Consider the following 17,454-nt stretch of genomic DNA (forward strand, 5'->3'; position numbering starts at 1 on the left):
TTTCATATGTCAGCAGAATATAGTCATAATGAGGGAGAAAAGCCTGGCAAGACTAATTTTATTTTCGTTTTTACTCAGAAGAGTAAGTTCAAATTCCAGGATATCTGTTAGTTTTTATGTAAGTGGAAACTTACAGATTCTTTGTAAAACGTTTTTTAAAAAATTCTTTGGAAGTTGAATTTTGGGTACATACAAAGTTTTGATTGGAGTTCTTTGTTTTGCAAACTGGAATTTTTGTAGCCGTTTTATTCAATAACACATATGTATGTAAATCTCCATTAAAGCAAACCTTAAAGTTCCTGTTTAAAAAATTAATTTTACCCTGTGAAATGACAGCCATCATGGGAGTCTGTGCACAGTAACTGCTGTTCTTATAGCTGCTCTTTATTGTGTTGTTAGACTGACTTATACCTCTGCATAGAAGATTGACTAATGTGGTGTTCTGTGCATGTGTACGTAGCAGATAAGTTTCCTTGCTTAACTCGATCCTCCTCCAGTATTGCCACAGCGGAGCCTGTGTGTAAGCAGAACCATTGCTCACTTCCTGCTCCTGCTCAGTCACTTGTGTGGTCATGGCCACCCTTGCAGTGTCCCCCCATCTTTGAGGGATGGGGTACACTCTACCATAGTGAGCGGAGCGAGCCATTTATACACATTCGGTGCTATTGGTGCCAGTCATTCTAGTTAAGCTGTATCAGTAGTTTAGGAAAAGGCCGCTGTGCAGAAACCCCTTCTCTGAATGGGACATTTATTAGGTGGAACCCGTGTGTCAACCTTTACCCAGTTACATCAGGAAGAAGGCTCAAAAGTGGGATGCTGGGGCAGACTGGTTCAGGATTAAGTCACACCCTGGCATTGGGCTAGGGCTTCGGGCCTTGCCACTTCCAGAAGCATCACATAAGTTTTCAGACTCTGATTTCATCTTTATTCCCTGTATTGGACACCTCTTAGGTGCCGCTTAGATCCTCTTGGACTCATCCCTCCCTGGAGCCTTTGATCACTTTTCAGTCCTGGCTGTTGCCAGCTCAGCCTGGACTCTGACCAGCTTCACGTGGATATAATCCAACACTTTTTCAGGCCTCACTCTGTTCCCCCTCTTCCCTGGGATGCAGTCCCTGATAAGCCTTAGGCTTTGCTTTCTAAGCACTCTACGCTAAGATGTGCTTGTTTGTGCCCCTGTCTATATACTGAGGGATTCTCTTGCTTATGTTTTGAACTGGCTCTCACTTGACGGCCTGTTTTAGCCTTCTCGGTCCCTTTGCCACCCAGTATTTGGTACTGATAATAAAGACCTGAGCTTAAAAATTAGGAAGAGGTTAGGGCTTGTATTAGTCCGTTTCTGTTGCTTATAACAAAATACACGGAACTGGGTATTTTGTAAGAAAATGAAATTTATTGCTTACAGTTTCAGAGGCTGTGAAGTCCAAAGTCCAGAGAACACATCTGGTGAGGTCTTCTTTGGTGGTGGCTTTAAAGCAATGCTGGGGTCTCATGGCAGAAAATGGTGGAGCAGAGAGAGAGAGACTCACCTCTCATGTGTTCTCCTGTTAAAGCCCTCAGAACCACACCCCTGACCACCATTATTAATCCTTTCACTACCACATGGTCCTACAATCTAATCATCCCTTCAAGGCTCCACCTTTTGATTACCATAATAGAATTTCCCACCCTCTTAATACTGTCACAGTGGGAGCCAAGTTTCTAATACCAATACCTGGAACTTTGGGGCAGACAATGTAAGCCTCAGTGAGTTGGGAGGGGACCCCATTCAATACACAGGGCTGTTCTCAGAGTAGGATAATTTTTAAATTCACAAATATCAACTCCATGAGCACTAGAAAGGCTGCAGAATTCAGATGATGGCAGGGGAGTTACACCATTGTCTGTGCTTTGGGGACAGGAAGAGGCAAGAGCTGGCTGCAGAGACGAATGACTCAGCCGTGGATGTGAGTTCTGGGTCTACTGTTTACCAGCTGTGTGACTTTGGAAGTTCACATCACTTCCTGAGCTTCGGTTTTCCGTTCTGTAATATGGTGTTGATACCACTATGATATGGATCTTGCAGGATTACTGTGGACATGAATGAGGTTTTTTTTGTAAAATGCCTGGCATGTGGTAAGTACTTAGTAGATGGTAGCTGCTATTATGCCTTGATTTATTTATTCTGATCAACCTTCTTTATAAAAATTTTATTTGTCAAAATATGTGATATTGTAAGTAACATTCTTTTCAAACAACACTGGCACATTCTAGGCACTCAGTAAATATTTATTGACTGCGTTAGACATTAATAAACTATAATATCAGGTTTCTAATAACAAATGAAACCTTTTCTTTCTTTCTTTTTTTTTTTCTTTTTTCATGGATGAGTTCAAAGGGAAACCCATTTGCTTTTAAGTGACAATAATCATAGGTGACTTAAGCGGTAGGTCAAAGTGTAGCCTCTTAATCCTCCAGATAGCAGCTACAAGATGTTTATTTCGGGGATTGTGGGTTTCCTCTGAAGAGTATCAATTTGCATAATATAGCCCAGAGTTGGTTTCTGTGTTCTGAGCACAGAACTATTATTACAGCAAAAGGAACTTGGTGGTCAAGGTCTTTGAACACTGAGAAGGTGTCAGTAACGCAAAGACAGCCAGTACAGACTTAGAAATAAAAGAAGTGAATAGAGGCTTTAGTTTTTGGATCTTCTCTCACTGATGACAAATAGCATTTATTTGCAGGTATTATAATTATTTATATTGTGTTGTAGCCTTTTCAGGGCTACAAGCTCTCATGACATCCTTACAGTGAAAGATACAGGTACCACTATTATCGCAGAATTTTCACAAGGGGAATGAGTCTCAAAGGCGTTCCAGGACTGCCAAGGTCACATGGTTGGTAAGTGGCAGAGCTGGGATTTGAACTCAGGTTTGCCTGAGCTCATTCCTCCAGAGCCAGGTGAACTCACTGCTTTTCACCACCTTCTAAGATTTTACAGAGCAGATTCTTCTTGATCTTTAAGTATTTGGAAACATATAATTGGTTAATTCAGATTAGATCAAAACTATAGGCATTCAATAGTTATTAACTGGTATCTAATATACGTGACCCTGGCAATGTACCTGATAAGGGAAAGATAAATTCAACATTTTTTTTTTTAAAAAGGAACTCACATTCTGGTGTTAAGGAAACCCATACACAGCTAAATATATTATATTCATTAATTCACATAATACCTATTTACTGAGTGCCCTCTGTGTTTCAGGACAGTGTTGACCCTGAGAAAACAATGAACTAAAGGGAATTTGGTCATAGTCTTGTGGAGCTTGTTAGTCTAGCAGGGGTGTTGCAAAGTGATCTAAGCCATTTTGGTCATTTATAATGAATATTAGTAACTTCCTATGATCACAGTTAGGTGAGGGTTCATAGCTCTTCCCTCACAACCACACTACCAGGATGTGTGTTATGATAAAACCCCGACTGAATTCTACCGCATATTTATTAGCAGGCGGCCACAATATTAGTCATACAACCTGTTCCTATGAGTCACAACTCTGATGAACTCCTTCCTCGAAAGTTTCCCTTGAGACAAACGTAAGGGGATGTAGGTACTCTTCTGTCAAAATTATGTGATAGAGTCTGAATTCAGGCCTGGATCGAGTCCAGGAACACGACTCTTCAGGGAGCAGGTGCTGTGTTGGTTAAACTCATCCTGTGCTTGCCCAAGGATGGAGGCACCTGTATCCTATTTCCAGTTAGTCTATGCTTTACTACTACACATTTTACCAGGAAAAGTTATTCCTAATGTTCATTCTGCTGATGAACAAACCCACTGGTGTTGATCAGAAAAGAAGGTAGCTGCAGACACGTGAAAACTGCTTCTAGGGTACAAATTGTTGACATTTTCTTGCCCCAAACCCTTTTGGCAGTCCAATAAAGCCTGCGGACCCCTTCTCAGAATAGTCTTTCAAAAGCTTAAAGTGCATAGGATTACAAATGAAAGGAAATATATATTGAAATATAGTTATCTGAAATTTCTTTTTTTGATGGCTGGTCAGGACAGGGATCAAATTTTTTTATTTGATGGCTGGTCGGTGCTGGACCTTGGTGTTATCAGCACCATGCTCTAACCACCTGAGCTAATTGGCCAGCTAGTTATCAGAAGTATTTTAAAAGATGTGTGGTGTAGTAATATGTGCTTGTTTATTACTATATTAACTTACAAGATCTATTGTTGGGAATAATTGCTTTAACTTCAAAGTTGTGTTGAATGTAAATAATATTTGAAGATATTTTCACAATTAGAATGTGATATGAAATTATCTGTGATTTTTATTGGTGTCAAAGTTACAGGCACTGCTAATACTGTAACTTATTACCTACCTTACTAATTGAAGGAATCGCTAAATTTCAATGATAAGTTACTAAGAAATAAAAGTAGCTTTTTTTCTGTCCACGTTCACAGATTCCTTCATTCATTCTATCCAGGTTAATAATTCCTCCTGTAGAGTGTGTGTCTTTAATTAGTGTCTTTCATGTGCTCCCTGATAAACCCTGGAGTATGTATTTGTGATTAGGATATCTACTGTTAACTCATTATCCTTATGTGTGGATTAAAACTAATGCCTGTACATATATATATATATCCCCTTTTGGGGTAATATTTAGTAGGGATGATGAGACTTCTGTACAAATAATGAATGTAAACAGTGAGAACTATTGAGGAGTTCCATGGAGAGAGCTATGAAGTGCTATGGCATTATGCTGAAGTACTTTATTTTATTTTTTATAGCTACATTGTATTTATTTTTTTAATTAAAATATTTATTGAAATAATTGTAGAGTCACATGCAGTTGGAAGAAATAATACAGAGAGATTCCTTGTATATTATTAATATAAACTTCTACCTTAAGAAAATAGAAAGAGAAGAGCAAACTGAACCAGAAGCAAATATAAGTAGGGAATAACAAAGATTACAACAGAAATATATGAAATAGGGATTTAAAAAACAATAGAGAAAATCAACAAAACCAAAATTGATTCTTTAAGAAGATCAACAAAATTTGCAAACCTTTATCTAGATTGACCAAGAAAAAAAGAGAGAAGAACGAAATTACTAAAATCAGAAATAAAGCAGGGGCATTACTACACTGCCATTATGGTTTTCTGTGGTGGTAAGATTTAGTTTCTTTCTCTTTCTTGTTTGCATTTTTGTTCTACCAGTGGGTTTGCTCTTTCTTGTGTATTTGTGGTAGTGATTATCATTTTTCAGATTCCAGATGCAGGGCTCCCTTGAGGATTTCTTGTAGGGCTGGTCTTGTGGTGAACTCCTGAAGTTTTTGTTTGTTTGGAAAATACATTATTTTTCCCTCATTTCTGAAGGATAGCCTTGCTGAGTTTAGTATTCTTGGCTGGAAGTTTTTTTTCTCTTAGTATTTGGAATATATCATCCCATTTTCTTCTGGCCTGTAGAGTTTCTGTTGAGAAGTCTGCTGTTAGTCTGATAGGTGCTCCCTTATAGGTGACTTGATGCTTTTCTTTTACTTCTTTTAAGATTCTCTCTTTGTCTTTGAGCTTTGACAGTTTGACTGTAATGTGTCTTGGAGAGGATCTTTTTGGGTTGAATCTGTTTGGGGGTCTTTGAGCCTCCTGAATCTGAAGGTCTGTGTCTCTTTGTATACCTGGAAAGTTTTCTGTTATTATTTCATTCAATATGTTTTTCATGCCTTTCTCCTTCCCCCCCCTTCTGGAATACCCATGATTTGAATGTTTGTATGCTTAAGGCTGTCTGCTATCTCTCTTAGATTTTCTTCATTTTTAAAAATTCTTTTTTCCTTTTTTTTTTGTCTGCCTGGGTTATTTCTAAAAGGCTATCTTCAAGATCAGAAATTCTTTCTTCTGCTTGTCCTAGCCTGCTGCTTAAGCTGTTGGTTGTGTTTTTTATTTTGTTGAGTGAATCTTTCAGTTCCATGAGTTCTGCTACGTTCTTTTTTAAGGTATTAATCTCTTTGTAAATTTCCTCCTTTGTATCCTGGATTTTTTTCCCCATTTCATTATGTTTTCTAGCTGAGTCTTCTTGTATCTCATTGAGTTTCCTTAAGATTGTTGCTTGGAATTCCTTTTCAGTCATTTCAAGGGTTTCCTGCTCTACAGGGTCTGGTATTTGAGACCTACTGTATTCTCTTGGTGGTGTCATATTTTCTTGGTTTTTCATATTTCTAGTATCTCTACGTTGATGTCTGGTCATCTGGTAGAGCAGTTGCTTCTTCTACTACTCTGGAGCAGGGAGAGACATCTTCTTTTTCTGGTCTCTTCTGGTGACTTTCCTTGTATCAATGTAGTTGAGTGTCTGGTTGGCCAACTGCCCGGTGGCTGTGGCTACTGCTGTAGAGTTGAGCCACTTTTGCAGCATCCATGGCTGTGGCGGTGGCTGTGGTAGGCTATCTGTGTGGAAGTGGTGTTTTCAGCATGCTCCTTGGCTGCTTCTGGGAGGAGGGGGCTGCCTAAGCTTCTGCCCAGGACCCTGGGCATCCTCCTTCTTGCCCACTTCTGGGTGGAGAGGGCAGCCCTCGGCTCCTGCTTAAAATCAATATTTACAAATATGGAAATGGTGGTAGTGTGGTTTGTACTGGCATAATTGTGCAGTGAGGAACAGAGGAACAGGTTTCTTTTGTTTTTTCTTCTTCCTTTTTTTTCCTCTTTAAAAGGCTTTACTTTTAGTAGAACAATGATAGAATGAGTATTTGGGTCTGTAGTATATAGCAGATAAATCCAAGTTATTTTTGGGAGAAGAGAGTGATATCCAGTGTATTTAATGTTGATTAAAAAGAATACAAATTTAAGTTTGATTTGGAGGTTTACAGTGAAAATATGCTGTTTATCTTGCCGTGTTTATCTTTGTAAAGATTTTTGAATAATGCTTTCCAAATATCTTATTTCTAATTGCTTTGTTCTCTGGCACATTTAGCATTATTTAATATTTTATGATTTTTCTTAGTACATTCCCTCCCGTGTACATAAATCTGTACCTCAGATTATGAAATTTCTTTTAATGAAGAACAAGAGTGTGTGATTCATGAGTGATGTTCCCCGTGAGCTTGAAATGGGGACATGGCTGTCTTAGTGCCTTGAGTTTGCCCTATCTTAAGTAGCACCAGCATTTGGATATAGACTTCAGATCAGGCAGATGCCACTTTGAATCTTAACTCTTCTCCCACGAGCTCTGTTAGCTGCTGAGTGCTAATTAACTCAGGTGTAAAATGAGGATAATCCCTCTAATGGTTACCATGGTAGATAGGATGGTTGTCAAGTACTTTATGTAGCGCTTGCTGCTCAGTTATTCCATAGAATGATTCCGTGTTAAGTTTGTGAGAATAGCCCAAATCAAATGAGCTATTACCCCACCTTTCTTGGTGTGAATGAGACTTTGGAAAGTCCTCTCTGGCGGTTTACTTATGAATCAGCTTCATTTTGGCTTTTTAAGCTTTGTTAGGTTGAGGCTAGAGTGGCCTTTACTCTAAGGTAGTTTGGCACTACTCATAAGTTGTGGCCTTTGTGGCTCTAATGCTGAATGCTCCCCAGAGATCTTTCCACCATGGCTGGTGGCTTCTCAGATGTCTCCAAGCCCCATGTGCACTGGGAATTGTTCAGCACATACCTACTCCAGTAGTGGTTCTTTCCTAGTAATCTTTCTGGCTGCTTGGAGTCTCACCTTCTGCATGTGAAGTTTATTCTGCCACAGGCTGCAGGTGTCCCTGCACAGGTTACTGAGGTCTTTTTTGGCAGTGCTTCCTTCTCTGGCTGCCCCAGCTTCCCAGATCTCCAGTTTTTATCCACTCAGCTCAGAACACTGGGCTCTGGCCTGGGTTCCCCTTCCTGTACCATCATCTGAAAAGTCTCTCTAGACAGAAAACGTGGGCAATTGTAGGGCCAGCCCACTTGTTCTCTTATTTCTCTGCCATCAAAATAATAATAATAATAATAATAATAATAATAATAATAATAATAATAATAATAATAATGGAAAGCAATGGCTTAGAATCTTTTTCGTGATGAACTGCAGATATGTGGTTTTCTAATGGCTAAAATAATCAGCTTTGCTAGATTGTCAGCTCCTCGAGGGCAAAGGTTCATGCCATGCTGTTCCCGTTCCATGGTCTCTCAGTGGATGTTGACGTGAACCCTTGCCCAGAGCTTTGCTCCTCCCGTCAGTGGCCCTGGGCTGCTGTGCGTTGGTTGAAATTTCTCTTCTTTTCATGCTTCAAGCAGTAACTGTTGGCTTCTAGCAGCCGTCACTTCACACTCTCCCCATCTATGAGACTGTTAGAGGGAAATAGATGAGCCCACCCCACCTGGTCTGTGACCTGAAATTATAGTGTCCGGGCCTGGCCTCTTCTATAGAGAAAAGCATAACTTCTGTTTTTTTCTCTATATCTGGAAGCGTTTTTTGCTTTTAATTCAAATAGATTCTGAATAGTTGATAAATGGAATTCTAGTCTCTGGATTAAAAGGTATGTTAATGTATATATTTAACATATTTTTTAGATGAGGATCAGGACACTGGGAGAATTATAGGGACCATGGGGATAGCATAAAGCAGGAGTTAACAACTGAGCACTTGGACAAGCTCGTCATCCACATTGAATTCCAGCGAGCATTACCAAGGGCCCAGCAGTGTCAGGCACAAGAAAACCCAGAGGAACAGAGCACGTTCTGTGACATTCTGTGCCCTCAGGGAGCTCCCCATCAAGAATGGATCAGGACAGCTCCAACACTCTTAAGAGAAGAGGACCTAAGGCACTTAGAAGTCCCTTTTTAGGGAGAAGGTACCTTTTGTTTTGAAGGACAGGTAGGTTATCACCAGGCTGGCGGAGAAGCACCCAGGTAACCAAAGTGTGGAAGTAGCCAGGCGTGAGGGACCTGCCGAGTTCCAGAGGAGTCCCTGCGAGTGTGCGGTGCGAGGGGCTGGGGAGGGGTGGCAGGTAGGGAGGGAGGGTGATGCTGGGAAGAGCCTTTCTTGCTTGAGGAGGTGGAATTTGATCTGGGAGAGAACAGGGAGCCGGTGAGAGCTGTAGGTAGAATCGGGCCTGGGCGGCATGTGGTTTGGACAGCACCAGGCCAGTGAGAACTGTGAAGGAGATCGGGGGCAGCAAGGCTGCAGTCAGAGGGCTCTGTGGTCGCCTGGACGGAGAGGAAGGAGCGGGGCAGCCACATGGCTCGCTCCCTAAGGGCTGCTCCTTGGTCTCTGCAAACGTCACCGTTGCCTCCAGCCTCTCCTGACCCCCCATTTGCGATTTCCACCCCATCTCACACCCCGTCCGCCTTCCCTGCCTGATTGTCACATAGTCATTCATCACACAGTCATTCATTCATTCATTCATAGTCATTCATCACACAGTCATTCATTCATTCATTCCATCGTAGCAGAATTTAAGCTCTGTACAGGGACGAGGTTTTGTCTAATTTGTTCAAGGCAGTCTCCCCAGGGCTTAGGTTAGTGCCCAGCACAGTGGACACTTAGTAAATATTGACTGAATGACTGTGGGGAGGAGGAGGAGGGGTGGGGTAGAGACACTGCAAAGGTGAAAACCCTGTCTTAGGAAAGGGTTAAACTCAGCAGTGCTCAGTGAGTTATCTGAGCAGTTTATACTCTTAAGATAGGGTTTTAAACACAGCAGTGTTCAGTTACTTATCTAAGCAGTTTATTCCCTTGTAAGTAGTGAAGGTAGCTAATTGGGGAATTTTTGGAAATTGGATTTCCACTCAAGGAAGCTGAGAGATCTTCGCTAAGCAATGGATTTGGGGAATAATTATAGGAAATAGTTAGAAATTTCAGTTTTCCTCAACCTGCTAGCCCTCTTACAGCCCCAAACTACATCGTGTCATGAAACAAAATCACGATAATGATGGCATCTAACACTTGCCGAGCGGACATAAGTGTGCCAGGCACTTGCCACATGCCTTCACCTTCTCTGGGATGTCCCCAGGCTTTCTGAATCAAGTTAAGGCTGAACTGCAGACTTACCACGGCTTACAGTGAAGACAACAGCCTCAGCTTTCATTTGATTTCCTAGCTGCTGATGCTGATGACATTGCTGCTGCAGGTGACATCTGAGTTTGGAGTCCCTTGTTTAGGATTTGATAGCCAGGATTGTCTGTTGGACTTTTAAAGCAGATTGTATTATTTAATTATGTGGGCAGAGTTAGTGTAGTCCCAATATGATTGTGGAGGCTCTCTCTCTGTTCGATTCTTGGGACTTGGATTTGGAAACGTTCTTTTTATTGGTGCGAATTTTTGAGTTTTTGTGTTTTCTTCAAGTCTTAAGAAAGGAAAACCCTTTTCTTGCTTTCATTCATAACAGCAGGAATTTGAAACTGCAGGGCCTGGGCAGATACAGCAGTGTTCAGATCCAGCTGTTACTGCTGTGTGGGAACTTATGCCTTACGCTGCCTGGTCTTCTGAATTTTCAAGGGAATTTGAAAATCCAGATTTTTAAATGTGAAATCTTCTGATTTTCTAATTTTGATGGATACTCTGAGGACTAAACAAAATGCATCTGTGGGTGACATTGGGCCTGTAGACTTCGTGTGGTAGGCTCTGGTATGGAGGCTGAGGTATATATAAAGGGTGGGGGCAGTGGGGGGGAGTTCATTAATTTTGTACTCAATGAAAACTTTTCCCAGATAAATCCAGTCCAATCAAGGAGAAATTTAATCATGTTAATCCTATCAGTAAAACCAAGAAAAACAGAGATTCATTAAATTAGAAACCATAAGTTCTGAGAGCAGTAAAAAAATTGTAAGCTTTCTTTGCATGGAGTCTAGGAATATTTCAACAACCTATCCTAATCTCTGCATATACCTTGAAGCTATTTGAATTTGCAGTTATTCTCATGAAGGTGTATTACTCTGTTAACATGGGATTCGAAATATATTTTACAAGAAACCCCATAAATGAATCAATATTCTTTGGCCAGATTTAAATTTTCTTGTAGTGAAAGTGGACAATGAATTAAAATGCCTTCTGCTGTGTGTTTGACAGGGGAGAGGAGGCAGGTGATCTGCAAGTGATTGAGTTAATAGAGAGTGTATTCCTTGAGTTATGCTATCCCAGTATATGACAGTTGGAAATTATGGAATTTATAGATCAGGTTTTCATATTTCGACAGTCTTGTGATCGTAAAATATACTAGTTGTGGTTCAGTGGCCATGTTCTTTGGATGTCTCTCTCTATTCTCAACCAGTTTGTGTGGGTGGGAGATGCTGATAGAAGAGGGTTGTCAAACTGTCTTTTTGCTCAATTTAAAGAAGTTTCTCCAGGGACTGTATATCAGAGGTAGTAACCTGACTGCTCTGAGTGGGGCTGGAGATAGGAGGGCTTTAACCACTCCTTTCAAACAACCTTCCATTTTTTTAGGGTAATTATCCCTCCACCTGGGATACTTGGCACCTCTCATTTCTGATTTTTTTTGCATCCTGTGGATGCATTTTCTGTCCTCATGGTTTCAGTTATAAATAGCTCCTACTTTCAGTGAACATGGAATTTGTGTTTCTGTTTCTTGTTTGCCCTGTTGTTTTGGGGTAGTTTTGGTGGCGGAAGTGGTTTTATTCTGCCCATAATACAGTGATTGAGAGTTACATCAGGGCTGTTTAAGAAAGGCTTATCTAGGGAAGTAGTAATTGAGCTGAGATGTGACAAGTGAGTGGGAGTTGGCCTCAAGAGTTCAAGGTAGAAAAAAACCATGTCTGGAAGCCCTGACACTGGAAAATGGTACACTGGAGCATGTGGAAGGGGCGGTGTGGACAGAAGACTGGTGCAGGAGGCAGTGGGAGATACAGGCTGGGCAGGTCATCTAAGAGCGTGCGAAGTATTTGCTGAGTCAGCAAAAGCCTTGTGTTGGACACTGTGACACACGAACACTGTGTCCTTCAGAAGTTTACAGTCTAGCTGAGATGACACATAGATAAAAATTATCATGAGATAGAATGACAGGCCCTGCATGAGCAGTGGAGATAGTCTTGGCTTATTGTAGGAACCAGGGCAGGAAGAGTTCTGGATCCTTAAGGGAGATACAGTTTGGTCTGAGCTTTTCTCTCAGGTAGGCCTTGGATGAGCAGAGTTGCTGGAGGGGTGGTGTTGTCTGAGCATAGGTGTATGGACCACAGGAAGTGACAAGGTTTCTAGGGGAGGAACCTTGTAGGCTGTGACAAAAGCAGTGACACTCCAGCTGTGGCTTGGTTACCTGTGACCCTGCAGTGGTCTGCAGGTGTCGCTGGTAGAAATGTTGTAGTGCCGAGTGTCATTTTCCTATTGTAGGTAAAACGGGTTAAACAAGTGACCCATGTTGTGCTTCATGCTGTGCACATGCTCGTCACACACCTTCTGCGCTGTCCCCAGACAGTCCACTGACGGGGGCTGGCTGTTGCTTGAAACAGAGCTAACTGTTCTTGTATATCCCACTTCTTGTAACTTTCCCCGGTAGGTCCTACTGAATGCAGCACTGAGGTGACCCGGAACATGTCTGCCCGCCCCCTGTGGTGTGAGTCCCCTGAGCACTTAATGGGCAGCCTGTCTTCCTCAGTCTTTCCAGCTCCAGCCTACATATTTTCACTGTTTGATTTATTCCTTCACTGGTGGGGTTTTCAACCCCCCCCCCACCAAACATGAATGCTGTTCTCCAAACATCCTCCACTTTATCAATGATGCCATTAAAATTTATTCTTCAGAATTGAACAGAGTATTCCAGATGCTGAAGAAACAGCCAACAGGGCTTTTAATGGTATTTGTACTTCTTACAGAGGGCTGGCTAGATAAGCAAAGATGGAGAAGCTTCTGTTGTGCATCTAGCCTGTTTACACATTTTTAGGCAGACCAACTTTATTCCTTATGTGGAAAGAAAGCTCAATGGGGGAGGGTGACCAGTTAAAAACAGGGATCATCACAGAGATTGTTGTACGGTTGCTGGTACTGCCAGCTGAGTCCGAAAAAGCAACAATATCATTACGTAGTGTGGCTGTCTTAACAGTAAGCTTTTTGTGATGTGTACATCAATTACAGAGCAGGTTAGAGAGGGATCTTGTTAAAACAGATTTTTTCTAATTGTGAAGATTTTTAGCAACTTAAACAAATGTTTCGGATTAAAAGAGGTAATGGTACTTGGATTTAATGTTTGATTTTGGTAGTTGACAGTAGTAATTGATTTAAAACTCATCATTCTACTGACATTGTTTTGTGTTTTGCACATACGTAATACCATGTGGTTTGTTTTTTGACCCAATATCAATTTTATTTTTGTCACGGTCAGAAGTGTTAATAAAAAGATTTCCAAAGTGTATCAACTTGTCTAAGATTATCACTAAATTTCTTCTTTCTATTTTGGCATTCTAGAGATTAGGAATATAATTTGACTTATTTTATGGTGTGATTTATTATTTAAATGAGAAGCGAGCCCAAGTGCCTGAACCAGGTCAGTAAAAAGGAGGAAGAGAGTAGCTTATTCATAGGTAACAGTTCTCATCCAAGAGGTGCAGCCATATCGTTAGTGTTTCCCAAGCTGTTCTTTTTCAAAACAGCACATCTATCCGTGTTTTCCGTGTTGATCCTCCTGAACTGTTATGATGTTCAGTGACGAGACACTGACCATTTGGGAGACAGTCATTGTTGCAGGCGGGAATCACAAGTGGGTGCTAAAATTCATGGGTGGAAGTTCGATGAGAAATAGGGTATTTACAAAGATGCTTATTAATTACAAAGGGAAAAATAGTAATGTTGCCATGGAGAAACCTAGTAGATACAAGGGTACTTCAAAAAGTTCATGGAACATGGAATTAAAAGATAATACGAAGCTTTCCATGAACTTAGGTAGACCCCTGTATACCTTTAAGCAAGTGACCAGGATTACCCTGGACAGTATTGAGACATAGGCATCATCATATGCCTGCTGGTAGGGTGCACCCAGAAGACACAACTGTTAAGTTCTGTGTTATACTTTCCACGATGCACAGCCTGAATTCAGTCACGAGGAAGCATTAGACAAACCCAGAGGAAGGGATATTCTTCAAAGTAAGAGGCCAGCACTCTTCAAGTGTCAAGGTCACGAGAGACAAGCTGTCCCAGCTTGGAGGAAACTGGACAACTACATGCAATGCATGGTCCTGGAACAGAAAAAGGATTTGGTTGGGGTGGTTGGTAAAATTTGGATGAAGCTAGCTGCAGATTATTTAATAAATTGGGTGTTGGTTGATTTCCTGGTTTTGATCACTGTAACTGTGGTTATATGAGACGTTAACATTTGGGGAAGCTTGGTGAAGGGTGTACAGGAATTCTATGTACTATTTTTGGAGATTTTTTTTTTAAAGTTTGAGTATTTCAAAATGAAGTTCAACAGCAACAACAACCACAGTTAACTTCAGCTGAGACATTAAGGCTTTGGTGCTTGTGCCTTGTGGCATCTGTGTGGATTGTCAGGAGCTGACTTTCTTTGCTTCCTGAATCCCCACAGTGATCTGGATAGCTGAGGTTTCTAAATGAGGGACCTTGGGACAAGTGCGGCATGGTGGTACTGAATTGCAGCTGCACTTTGAAAGGGTTTGTTTAATTAATTAATTTACTTATTTATTTTGTACAGAGCTGTAATTACATCCTTGGGTGTCTCATGGCTGTGCAGGTTATTCGAGCTTTACTGTTGTAGCCACCGGAATCCCAGGCTGGAAACTTAGCTCTGTAATTAATTGACTAGTTCGTTTCTGTTTTTATTATGATCTGAATTCAGGTTAGTCCTGTGGATTCCTCTGCTATGTGTCATGTATTATTGAATTTCATATTCGTTGGTCGTCTCTTATTTAAACTTGAAATATCATACTAAATATATTCTTTTCTCTCAGAAAAGACAACCTGGAGTTTTTATAAATGTGATGAATAGTAAACGTGCCCTGGCATAAGTACCAAGTAACCTTTTGTTGGGTAATAATGAGAATGGAGGAAATCAGTGCACTGGGAAAGGTTTCTTTTAGCAGGAGCAGTTGTTAAGGTGCGACTGTTTTGACCAGTGTGGGAGAAGGAGAGAACATGGACTCGGGTCAGAAGACCCAGTTTTGATCCCAGATCCATGACTGCTTATTAGTATGTGTTGGACTGGTCCTCTAACTTTTCTGGGCTTCTGTTTTCTTATCTGTAAAACTGGGATCATAGCAGCATCTGGTGAAGTTATTGTGAACGCTGGAGGAGGTAGCAGGCCCTGCCCTGGCCTAGGATGGGCGTTTCATATGCACTGGTTCTCTTCTTGCCTCCAGCACAGTGCATAGCTGAGCGGTCCTGGTTGATGAGAGTCGGCCTTGCTTGCAAAGGCCTGTGAAAAGGTCAGCGGCCTCTACCAGTGTTCCATATCTCTTATTCCAGAGAACTGGTTTTCTTTTATGTATTAGGCACATCAGATACCATTCCAAAATCCACAGGACAGGTATCACTCATTTGCTAGACTGTCCATGCGTTTTCGTGTTCTCATCTGAAATCACTAGATACAAATGCATATTAAATTTCTTTTAGAAGAAAGTCTGAAATGATGAGACAAAGGGTGAGGAGATGTACCGACAGTTGGAACAGTTTCACATATGGGCTCCCTTTCAAGTTTCAGGCAGGAGTCGGAGTTCTGATCCTCGGGGAAGGACAGATTATTACTGTTCCTGTTTTACTCCAGTTTCAAAGTACTTTCCTGTATTCTTAAATTGTCTGATTTCGATATTATGCTGTGATTAAGTGAACATCATTGTTTTTAGGAGTTACACACCGAAGTGTTAGGACTGAAGGGGCATGTCTACTGCTTACTGTCAAATGATACATATACAGAAAAAAATACGTGTACTGTGCATGTGTGTTTATGTAGAGGAGGAGGGGAGGAGGGTAGGAAACCGTCCTGGCTGTGTTGACAAGTGGTGGACTTGGGGAAGGGGCCCTGGGAGTTCTCTGTACTTTACCACAACTGATTGCTAAGTGTGAAACTCTCACAGTTATATTGGATATACACACTGAGTCATGTTCCTATACCCCAGGAGATGTCAGCAAGGGACGGTTTCAGACGGAGGGAGTGGGGGTGAGAGATAGTAAGTAGTAACTCACTGGCAAGAAATTACTTTAATTTAACCTTTTTACTTACTAGAACAGAATTCGTTGTTTGTAGAAGGTCCTGTACTGATAAGAGAATAAGCTGCTGCTTTATCAAAGCAGAGATTACTTAGAAATGAAATCTGATGATAAAAGTAAAGATTTTAAAAAATATGTTTGCAAGACACATACAAGGGTAAGCAAAATGCACAAGGCAGAACTATTGGGACTCTTGAAATGATCCAATTCTCAGATGGTCTTTCTCCTACCAGAGAGACATGCTTAGTTTTCTATAGTTAGCGCCCACCCTCCTAGTTAATAGTCATTAATTTGTCCTTGAAGTTCAAAGTTAACATTTTGTATCCTTATTGCAAATTTACATAATGTTTATTATCATTTTAGCCTTCAAAAAGAGTTTTCTAAACTAAATTTCTTTTTCTTTTTCTTTTTTTTAACCCTTTTCTTCATGTCAATGATGACATCTCTTTTGGGCACTCAGGGGCCAGCCAAAGGTAAGAGATTTGATTTATTATTGTTATATGCATATTTTTGAAGTACTGGAAGATCTTATGTGCATAGTGTTGAGGGACTAGAAGTTTTCTTCTCAAAAATGAAAATACTTTCTGTCAGTTTTATATAAAACTAATGCAGGCTGTCAGCCTCCTCAAAATCCGAAGCTGTTTATTGGCATAGGAGGGACTGGAGGGTTATGGAAAAGCTGTATTTGCAATTTGACCAAATTCTGGCCAGTTTCTTAGCAACAACAACACAGATTCCTTTTGTGCCATAGGCTGGCTCAAAACTGGTAGTTCCAAACTGTGGTCAAAACTGTGCTGGGCCAACTCATCCTCCTTGCTCCTGTGATCACCGCACATACTCCCAGGCCAGAAGAAACCTGCCGGGGCCCACAGCTTCCTCAAAGGAATGTGCTGTGATCTCAGATTTGAGACTAGATTCTGAAGAAACTTCTTCAGTGTGGGTCAGTTCCTCTGTCTCTTAGGTGTGTTGGAGTGCACAAGGACTGTATTTTTTAATCGACCATTCATCCTCTGAAGTTTCCTGGAACTTCCAGGAAAGTGAGATTTTTATCTCCCTTCTTGGAGTTTAGTTTTTGTTTTAGAGTCTGTGGTTGAATTATAATTCTATTCTCTATTATTGTTGCTAAAATATGTATAGACAAGGCTATTTAAGACTTTGAACAACTTTTTTAAAAAAATAGTTGAATGTAGCACTGATGTCTTTTTTTGGCATCTGGCTGGTACCAGATCCGAACACCTTGACTCTGGTGTTACAACACTGTGCTCTAACCAACTGAGCTAACTGGCCAGTCCATGATTTCTTTATATGTGTAAAACCTAACATCTTTTCTATG

General features: G+C 40.9%; 1 protein-coding gene across 1 annotated transcript in view; it reads left to right on the forward strand.

The window, feature by feature from the left end:
- Window positions 1–17,454, forward strand: part of KIF13B (kinesin family member 13B) — a 146,694-nt gene that overhangs the window by 26,053 nt on the left and 103,187 nt on the right. The window contains exon 3 of the mRNA XM_063088030.1: window positions 16,582–16,594. Within this exon, the coding sequence (XP_062944100.1) occupies window positions 16,582–16,594 (13 nt within the window). The remainder of the gene's footprint in view (window positions 1–16,581; window positions 16,595–17,454) is intronic.

The sequence above is a fragment of the Cynocephalus volans genome, chromosome 2, assembly GCF_027409185.1.
Source record: "Cynocephalus volans isolate mCynVol1 chromosome 2, mCynVol1.pri, whole genome shotgun sequence".
In the NCBI taxonomy this organism is placed as follows: Eukaryota; Metazoa; Chordata; class Mammalia; order Dermoptera; family Cynocephalidae; genus Cynocephalus; species Cynocephalus volans.